General features: G+C 41.8%; 1 protein-coding gene across 8 annotated transcripts in view; it reads left to right on the top strand.

Annotated features, from left to right (window-relative positions):
* Positions 1–1,310: 1,310 nt before the first annotated feature.
* The window catches only part of CCDC171 (coiled-coil domain containing 171), a 219,787-nt gene continuing 210,537 nt past the window's right edge, over positions 1,311–10,560 (top strand). Inside the window, exons 1-3 of one of the 8 annotated variants that reach the window (XM_065549498.1) lie at positions 1,311–1,572; positions 2,423–2,480; positions 7,011–7,186. In XM_065549498.1, coding sequence (XP_065405570.1) covers positions 7,140–7,186 — 47 coding nt within the window. In that variant the 5' untranslated portion in view covers positions 1,311–1,572; positions 2,423–2,480; positions 7,011–7,139. Of the gene's footprint in view, positions 1,573–2,422; positions 2,481–6,722; positions 6,747–7,010; positions 7,187–10,560 lie in introns of those variants that run through there. The other 7 variants (XR_010588656.1, XM_065549496.1, XM_042850530.2 and 4 more) reach the window with 7 other exon arrangements.

The raw sequence follows: 10,560 nt of genomic DNA, 5'->3' as shown, positions 1-10,560 counted from the left end.
GCAGCTGGGGGCTTGGGGATTCCCTCATCGGTGGCTGGGACACAGGGGTCTTCTGCCGGCAGGGGCTCAGGGATTCCCCTGTCCGCGGCCGGGGTTTGGGGGTCCTCTGCCGGCGGGGGCTCGGGGGTTCCCCCATTGCCCGCCAGCATCCAGAGGCTCCCCCACCAGTGACTGGGGGCTCAGGGGTTCCGGCGCTCGAGGGTCCTCTGCTGGCAGGGGCTTGGGGATTCTGCTGCCAGCAGCTGGGGGCTCAGAGGTTCTCCCGTTGGTGGCCGGGGCTCGGGGGTCCTCTGCCAGCAGAGGCTCGGGGATTAGGGTGACCAGATGTCCTTATTTTATAGGGACAGTCCCGATTTTTGGATCTTTTTCTTATATAGGCTCCTATTACCCTCCACCCTGTCCTGATTTTTCATACTTGCTGCCTGGTCACCCTATCAGGGGGATTCCCCTGCTGCCACCAGTAGCTAGGGGGCAGGGGGGACTCGGGGATTCCCCTGCTGCAGCCAGAGGCTCAGTGATTCCCCCGCTGATCACAGTGGCCTGGAGCTGCAGGGTACTTTGCCCCCAAAGCAGCTTGGAGCTCCAGGGGCCACCAGAGGCAATGGGGGGACCCTGCCGCTCCTTGCCCTCGCTGGCGGAGCAGGACCTGAAGCTCCCGACCACCACAGACTGAAGTCACGGATTCCTTGATTTCTGTGACCTCCATGACTAAATTGTAGCCTATGTGAGCACACCACAACAGTGTTCTCCCGAAATCTTATCCAGGGGTGCTGGAAATTTTTTTATAATGGGCATGCTGATGATGGAAACCATGTATTTGGTGTTTGCTATTACTACTTCAGTTGGGGGCGGGGTGGGACCCCTAGCTAGTTCCAGCACCACTGAACTTATCTGCTTCTGCATCATGTCAACATCCTTTCCTGTACTCTCCTTTCTTTGTCCAATGGCTTCAGTTTCTCCCTTGACAATATCTCTGAATTTTCCCTTTCTCCTCTCTCTTATTCTTCCCCTACAACATGACCCCCTCCCTCCTTTGCTGAAACTTATGCATGAGACCGGCAAACACCTTCTCCTTGTCCTCTTCCTGCCCTGCCTCGCCAGGCGAGCGGGAGTTCCAGAGCTCAGCGCGGGAGGAGAACTCACCCCCTCCCTTATATCTCTCCAACTGCACGCAGTGCGCAGGCCCTCCTCTTTCCACCTCTTATTTCCCCAGGACCTCAAGCGGTACCTTACTGCGCATGCGTACTCCTATCCTGTCGGGCCAAGACCGAGGTCGTTTGTTCTGTCTCCGGCCATTGGGAGCGTGATGCGTCACAATGCTTTGTCCTTCCAATCGGAAGCACCGCTCTGGGGTGGGAGGTGGGACAAGGTCGCCGTGGTGTTGTTACCGGAAGTGGCCGTTGTAAATTTCTTCTTGAGCTGAGGGAGGGGCGGCGTGGGTTTTTGGGTCACCTCTGGGTCCTAACGCCTAGCCTGTCCACCGTCCATCCCCACCTAGCCCAGACTCCACTATTACTGCCTGCCGGCCTGCTGCCGCCAGCCACCGCTCCCCGCCAGGGCTGCCCCGCAGAGGTGGGAGGTAGTGGGGAGAGCAGGGCTGGTGGGGAGACTGGGGAGGGGTTGGGCGAGCAGGGGAGGGCTGATGGCTTTGAGGGTGAGCCTGATGGAGCTGGGTCGGGAGGCAGATGGGGCAGGAAAAGAAGGGGGCTGATGGGAGAGGTGGGGCTGAGAGGCTGGGAGCTTATGGGGGAAAGGGGGTGCAAGGGGCGAGGACATATGTGGGAGCAGGGGAGGCGCAGAGGGTGAGGGGGAGCATCATTATTATCTATGAAGATGCAATTTCTTTTTAATGTCCTTGTGGCTGGGAATCCTGCTCCCCAGAGCCTCTTTTTCTCATCAAAAACATTTAGGATTTGGTAACATTTTAGACGTAGACACCTCTCATCCTGAGTAATTCCAAAGCGCTTTACTAGTTGTGAACTTATTGCCCTGTTCAAATGCAGCCATTTCTGAGGTGGAAGGCAACAAGTTGGTTCATAGTGCAGTGAAGGAAGCAGAAAATAGGACTGGGTGAACTTGTGTTTTCAGGGAGTTGTGGTTTGGGATTCTAATGCTTAGACTACTGAGCACTAAGGTAGAGATTTCTCTGGAGGGAGGGCAGTTTGTAATTGGATTATAAACAAAATCAGTAAAATGCTGGATGTGTATTAGTTCAGAACTTGTTTTCCTAAAATATTACTGTACACAATAGAAAACAAAATAGCTAGTTCTAATCAGTGTAGAACCAGGGGCTGCTTCTTGTGATGGGTTTTGTATACATAACAAATGTTCCTAAAAAAAAAAAATCATGGTAATTCTTAGAATGTTCACTGCATATTTGCAGAGCACTGATGTTCTCATTTTGTATGATTTTGTATCCTAGTGCTTGCTGATCAGGCTAGCTGAGGCTCAGAAAATGACAAGGCAAAGCTGACCTACAGGTGTGACATTGATATGCTCTTGCTCAAGTATACACAGAAGTAGCAAGAGAGCTTTATTCATTTATATGTATGTTTGGTTAAAAAAATTGTGTAGATCTGATTTTTATCATGTTGTATCTAGATATTGATGATGTGGCATTTTGAACAATTTCTAAAACCCGAAAGATCTTTAGTCATTTTCCTTTATTTAAATGGATTCTGTTATTAACATCGTATCAAAAAAGTCCGTACCTTTGGATTATTAACATATTTAAATATTTCAGTAAGATATATAATTGCAGTGAAAGGATAACTGGCCTCCTTTATAGATTTCACTGCAAATTATGATTTGCAATAATAAAAGTCTATAGATAGTTTTGGCAGAATCTGCTGATTGGATGTTCAAGTTTGTAATTTAAATATACTAATAACACCTATTCCAATATTATAAGGCTGCAATCCTGCAAAGACTAGTGCATAAAGTTAAGCATGTGCTCAAGTCTTTGGAGGATTGGGACCTAGTACTGTATACAAATGTAAATCACAAGAAAAATTAATCATAGATATATATTAACTTATTAAATTGAACTTTTTTGTTGCTACTTGAACAAGTTTTTTACTGGAATCCCATGAGATTCCAACAGTTCATACTGCTATCAATTAAATACCATATTTGTTTGTTTGTTTTTTTTGTTTATTTTTTGCAGTGTGGTAGTAAATCAGTCAGTTATTTAAATAAAGTAAAGAATACTGCATATTCAAAACTAGTAGCTTTCTACTGAAACATACTTCATGCTTCTTCTTTACTTCGTTTCAAACTAAGTTCAGGAACATTTTCACACTGCCTCATCTTTAGTATGGTTCCAACTACTAAAGTGATTTCTAAAAATTATTAGTTATCTGGACAATGTGAACGGGACAAAATGTGTTAGAACCAAACTTAAGCCTGCCTCAGGTTCTGGCTTGAGCTACCATATTGCCTAAGCCCTAGTTCAACAGTTGTTTGGTGATGGTACGTGACTCTATGCTTGAGAAAAAGCAGTTCTGGTTGGGAGCCATTTAGTACTATTATTATTTATTATGTGTATTACTGTAGTGCCTAGGACCAGCGTTCCCTCTAATTTTTTATGTCCATGTGCGGAATGAATTTTGTTATGTGCACCAATATGGAAGTGGCGGGAGTGGGGCCGAGGAGTTTGGGGTGGGGGGGCTCAGGGCTGGGGCAGAGGGTTGGAGTGTGGGGGCTGAGGGCTCCAGCTGGGGGTGCGGGCTCTGGGATGGGGCCATGGACGAGGGGTTTGGTGTGCAGGCTGCCCTGGGGCTGCAGCTGGGAGGACACCCCCCAGCCCTCTCTTGCCACAGCAGCTTGGGATCAGGGAGAGAGGCACCTCTCCCCAGCCATGGCGGGTTGGGGGAGGAGGCGGGGCACCTCTCCCTGGCTGCGGCAGCTCCGGCTGGGCTGGCTTGGGCCGGGGGAAGGGTGCCTCTCCCTAGCTGCGTGACCCTTGATAGCCTACTGCGCGTTCGTGTAGCTTAGAGGGAACTTAGCCTAGGACCCTGTAGTGCTAGGTGCTGTACAATCCCAGAACAAAAAGATGGTTCCTGCCTCCAAAGGGCACACAAACTAATTATAAGACAAGAGACAACAGATGAATATAGACAGATGGGGGAGTACAAGTAAACAATGAGACAATATTGGTCAGCATCATATGCAGTCATCTCAGGACACCAGCAGTCTAACTGTTGTCAAATTTTGTGTAGTATCCTTGCCAAGGAATTTTGAGGAGGAATTTGAAAGTGGATAATAAAGTTGATATATAGACATTTATGGGGAACACATTTGAGGGCAGTATGGGACAATGCACAAAGGTCTTTGTTTGAAAATGTAATAAGTGGGCGATGGAGGCTAACCTCATTGGAGGAAGGAGTTGACAGCTTGATAGCAAATAAGAGAGGATAAGTAGGCTGGGAATTGACGATGAATGGTCTTGAAAGTGAACACAAGCATCTTATGTTTGATTTGATAAAGATGCGGGAGCTAGTGGAGGGAGTGAAAGAGAAGGGTGACATGGTCAAAGTGACGGGCTAGGAAAATTATCTTAGCAGTAGTAGAATGGATATGAGTGGAGCAAGATTGTATTTGACAAAGCCAAAGAGAAGGATGTCGCAGTAATTGAGATGCGAGATGATGAGAGCTTGGATGAAAGTTTGAGCTGTCTCTTACTGGAGCAGAAATAATTTGCAAGATTTAGACATAGCCTGGATATGAGGACCCAAAGAGAGGTCCAAACCAAAGATGATGCCCACGTTACAGGCCTGAATGACAGGCAGGATGGTGGTACACAGTAATAGATAAAAGACGCAGTGGAAGGTATTGGAGTGGGAGGGGGAGGATTAGGAGCGATGTTTAGTACTACCATTTCTGAGTTCCCCTAAGTAGTTCAGGATGGTAGCTTTGACCTCAGAGTTGGTTGAACATCCTGATTCAGGGCCCACGAAGCAGTTTGTGCCTCTGATGTTGCAAAAGATGCTAACTAGGCAATTTAAGAGGACTTCTTCCACTGAGCAGCCATAACCACCCACTCACTTGAAGGTGACCAGATGATTACCCTGATGTCTATCTTGAATGGAGAAGAGACAGTATTTGATAGCAACCTGGGCAGTGTTCCTGGGTTGACAAACCCCTGAACTGTGTTTGCAAGGAGCAGATGGAGGCAGGAAACCCATCCTCCATGCACTGGCCAGTGTTGTTGGCTGAATGTGGGGTGTCATTTAAAAAGGTGATTTAGTATATGCCCTTTTCCTCCCTGAAGCAATATAAAGGGCACGCTGCAGGGAGTGTGCCTTTCTGTATCCGGGCTGTGTCTTAAGGGCTAGTTTGCACTTTAATAAGGGCCTAGTTTCTCAAACACTTACTACTGCTTACTATGAGAAGCAATCCTATTGACTTCACTGTTGTTTAGCATTTTTGAAGAATTGAATACTGACACAACTTTACAAGATTCAGAGACAAGTGACTCAATGACCTTGTCTATATTGCAGTTGCTAAAATAACAACTGTCTAGCAACTGTATCATAGTGCGTTATAGTTTTAAAAACATTTATTACATATTTAGCTATTTTTTCAGGTGGGATGGAAGGACGGCTTTAATCTGTAGGGGGAGCCTTCTTGTCAGTGACAGTTGTACACCAGTTATGTATTTGAGTTTTAAATGCATGTACATGCTTAGAAATAATTTTTGTGGGCACAACTTATAAATCACAAATAAGTAAACTAACATAGCTTGAAATGTTTGATAAAGCAACTGGAGCCAAATAAATAAATTAAAAGTCAATTTCTTTTCTCATTTGCTTTAGATTTACACCCAAGTAATTCCAATGAATTTAATTTAGTTACTTTAGATGGGCCTGAAATTATTATTAAACAATATAATAAAGAATGAATAAATAAAGGTAATAGGATTTTTTTGTGCGGGGGAGGGAGGAGTAGATTCTGTTTTCTGGAGACAAACTGCAGAATGTAATTGAATTAAAAATAAAGACAAGAAAACACATACAGTTTTTAAAAACCTTCAGAAATAGTATAATATAAAGTGATTAAATAGTCCAATTTTGTTAGAGCTGAAGACTGCTATGTTAGGTCAGATGGAAATAGATTATGGCAAACACGTGGCTGCAACATTTAGATGGTAAAGATGGCCTGCAGGCTAGGTTCTAGGCATGGGAGTCCATCTAACATGGCATGTAGAAGCAAATCTTCATGGTTAATTAATCTTTTTGCTGAATCTAGCATATGCTGACCAAGAGAACTGTAAATGAATTTATTCTTCAAGCTGAAATAAGTGTTAGCTTTTTCAGATTGAGTGTGATATTTTAATACTTGTTTTGTAAATATGCTTGATGTATTAAGTGTATTAAGAGAATAAACCTGGATTTCTTCTATGCAGAATTTTTGCTAAAGGAATCTTCACATTAATCAAATTTATGTTTGATGCTATAATCCATGATACTTTATAGTGATTAATGACCTCAGTGCAATAATTGGTAGAAAATGTTAGGTTTCTAGTTTTCTAATGGCAGGAGGACTTGCTAAATTAAGGGCCACTATCGCACAGTGAAGGCCCAAATATTGACCTACCTTAAAATTGTTCTACCATGGGGCCTATTTATCTGTATTGTGACTTTAAAACCAAAACACCCGAAACCCACAGATGAATGCGTCATCAGGGAAATGGAGGGATACAACCTACAAAGAGACAATTTTGTGTGTTTCGCTCTCCTTCTATTGTAAGTTTAGGATCAAATATTGTCTTCAAAAACATGCATTTTCTGCTCCAGTGTTCAGGTTAAGGGCCTGATCTTACAAATGCTTACTAGGGGGTATAGTTCTTTTTGCTGTCTCTGATTGGCTTCAGTGGAGCTATATCTGGTAGTAAGTGTTAACGTGACTGAGCCTAAAGCTTACATTGTTTGTTTAATAAATATTTGAGAATAAATACAATTGATTCCTTTTGTTACAATGAGAAATAAACTGCCCTTTTTATGTTATAGGTTTTAATATATCCATATGATGCAAAGAGAAGAGTAATCTTTGAAGTGTCAATTTCTGTAAAAGAATATAATTGAAGATTGTGTTCGTTATACAGACACTATAGATTAAAAAGTTGGAGATTCGTCATCATGAATTCTACCCCTCCAATCAGTTACACTATTCCTGAAATCAAACGGTGAGCTTCAGTTCCTTATTTTAAAATCCAGTAACTTTTATGTTGTCTTTCTGTGAGAATTTTTCTTTGTTTTGGAGGTTTGGCAGTAGGTCATTCTAAGAAAACAAAACTTAATAAATACACCTCTACCTGATATAACATGACCCGATATAACACGAATTCTGATATAACGCGGTAAAGCAGTGCTCCGGGGGGGGGGGGGGGGGGGGGCTGCGCAGTCCGGTGGATCAAAGCAAGTTTGATATAATGCGGTTTCACCTATAACGCGGTAAGGTTTTTTGGCTCCCAAGGACAGCGTTATATTGAGGTAGAGGTGTACATATCATTTGTGCTAATCTGATACAACTTGTTTGACAACAGCTAGGCCAGAGGGCATGAATGATATCTCCAATTAAGTGCAAGAAATGCTAGGAAAGCACAGAAGGTATTTAAAAAGAAAAATGGTAGTGGGGCAGAAGGAGTCATCAAATACAGTTAGGTGCATTTGCACTGAGTTACAGAAGTCTTTCCTTTGCCAAACAAGACGGCATTTGGTTACACTTTCTATACAGTTCAGTTGCAGGACTAGTCCTAGATACTTGGGGACTGGAAAGAATCTGTTCAGGAAGATTGTGTATTGAACTGAAACTTTGACTGTCTTTCTGAAAACCTTGAGGCACGTCCCATGGGACTGAGGGTCCTCATATTCAGACAAGAAATTCTCTATCAACTTCCTTGCAGTGGACTGTCATGCAGGGGAGAGAATCAAACAGTTGGCATAAAAGCCCTAAAAAAACAGTTGAAAAATTAGGCTATGGTATATCTGTCATTTGTCAAAGTTCTGTACCTAGACAGATTTTGGACCTAATTTTCAGAAGTAATGAGCACCACCTCTGAAAATTTCTGCTTTTAGTTTATAGATAAGTAAATGATGTGGATTGCCCTCTGGGAAACCAAATAGTTTAGTGGTTTCTCAAGTACTTCCAGTTGGTTTATTAGAACAAGTGGGGTGCATAATCACTTTTTTTTTTTAATGCCACCATGGAAGGGAGAGAGGAAGGATGCATTTGCAGACTTATGGTCATGAATATGGCCCTTGTCATTCACATCAATATTTTTGTTTTGTTGAGTATACAATGTCTTGAAACAATAGCACCATTAGAGAGAACCTTGATTCATTCTAATAATATTGATCCCAAGTACTAGCTGTTGTCATTTAAATCATGATGGTACAGGACTCCTAACTGCTTTGGCAGTGGTAGCAGAATTCTGCGGTAGACTCTTTTTCCTTGAAACATAATCTTTGGTTAGGATAGATATGCAGAATCCCCCTTTGACTATAAGAGTTTAGAAAAATCCCATAGCTAATTAACAAGTGGAAGAAAAATCAATCTCTTAGTTGTGACAGATATAATTACACTATTTTTTGTCAGGTGTGAAGAAAAACCCCTATGAACAACTTTTACAATATTGTAACCAATATGATTGCAGTACACAACTGAACTTCAAAGTCAACTTATTGATTTGCTGAGTTAATTTATGGAGATATACCTATCTCATGGAACTGGAAGGGACCTTGCAAGGTCATCAAGTCCAGCCCCCTGCCTTCACTAGCAGGACCAAGTACTGATTTTTCCCCAGATCCCTAAGTGGCCCCCTCAAGGATTGAACTCACAACCCTGGGTTTAGCAGGCCAATGCTCAAACCACTGAGCTATCCCTCCCCCCATGGCCTATGTTAAATTCTCATTACCCTGCAATGTAGTATTCAATAGCTATTTCATTTGCTCTTGTTTTCTTAAAGAATTTTAGAAAAAGTGTGAAGGATGGCATTTTGTATATGATTTTGGTAAAAGCATATTTTCTAAATATGATTATCCATCAGGAATATTAAATAATGTAAGAACATTGTGAACAAGGCTGTACAGTCATCTCACAATTACTTTTATGATGATAGAAACAAACAGCTTCTGTTAGTTCTTATAAAAATCCATTTGTATGTATGTGTGTGTTCGTTCAGCCTTACCACTTACGTTCTCTTTAGTTATCTCCTCTAGTTATCATTGTCATTGCTTTAGTTAATCCTCTGTTCATCATATATATATGTATGTATGTACAAGGAATAGCTCCCACACAGGGTGCATGGAAGGTGTAAAATATCAGCAAGTCTTGTGTGTTGGACATTCTGCCATTGTTCTTGTGATTTATTGCATAGCTGAGGCATATGCTCTTCTGTATCTGCACAACTTCTCCTGCTACTCTATTTATTTTTAAAAAATCCATTTCAGTGTTAATAGGTCATTTGACTTCTTTATTACACTTTGAGTATAAGTACGCAATCTAAAATGTCTAATTTAAATTACATTAATTTTAATCCATTTTATAATAAATATTAGAAGTTGCTACCCTAATGCCTTAGTTGTTTTGCTGAAACCCTGTGCTTTGAAGTGAAGGCAGCTCAGTCTAAAGCCATTCTGAAGGGGCAAGAGCTATTAATATTGTTGCTAATGTTTTGATTTTCATGGCAATCAACCTAAATTACCTTATGGAAAAGCTCATTGTTGAATTGTGATTTCAGAGGCAATGTAGAAAATACCATAAATAAAAATTCAGTAATTTGCTTTATGCTGCTGTTTGGTTTTTATAGTACTTCCAAAACTTTATTCCATAGCTATAATGTCCAAACATGAAATATACAACTGGTCTGACTCTTTTTTTTTTTTTTGCTTGCTGGTTTTGCTGTTTGTGTGTTTAGGTCCCAATTCTTCAAAACACTTAACCACGTAATTAAGTCTTTTGCTGAATCGGAGCCTGGCAGTGTGATATGTTAACTGTTCTAGACAACCTCTTCTTCATCTGCTGCTGGCTAGTGGGAGATTTGCGGGAAATGGCTTTCCCAAAAGCTGATGCATAAGCCTTTTTGATGAATTCAAAGGTGTAAAATAGTACTGGTTTTTTTTTTAATTTATTTTTTTAGTGTGCTCTCCCTGTAGGCAGCTTCACAGTAGCTCCCCAGTATAGAAAAGTAAAATTAAAAATGGAAACATTAATAATGTCATAAAAATGTAGAAGCCTTGACAGGCAGTGTACCAAATCCCAAACTGGTATAAATTGGTTTGCTCCATTTAATCTGGGCTATACCATGAAAACTTAAATTTAAATATATAATACAGGAAAGCTTTTCTCTTCTACATAGACATCTTGGAGTTCTGATTATGTGGTTACCATGTTATCAGAACTTCATGTAACCTCTGGATCTAAAAGCAGGAACTTTGACTGCTTAGGCTAAAGAAAGTGGGTTTTTTTTTTTTTTTTTAAGCTCAAAGGCTGTAGCCTGTTCAACATCTACCCATGGACTAGCCATTAGAGCAGGGGCGGGCAAACTTTTTGGCCTGA

The sequence above is a fragment of the Chrysemys picta genome, chromosome 6 (genome assembly GCF_011386835.1).
Source record: "Chrysemys picta bellii isolate R12L10 chromosome 6, ASM1138683v2, whole genome shotgun sequence".
In the NCBI taxonomy this organism is placed as follows: Eukaryota; Metazoa; Chordata; order Testudines; family Emydidae; genus Chrysemys; species Chrysemys picta.
The sequence above is the reverse complement of the archived record's forward strand: the minus strand, read 5'-3'. Positions and strand labels throughout refer to the sequence as shown.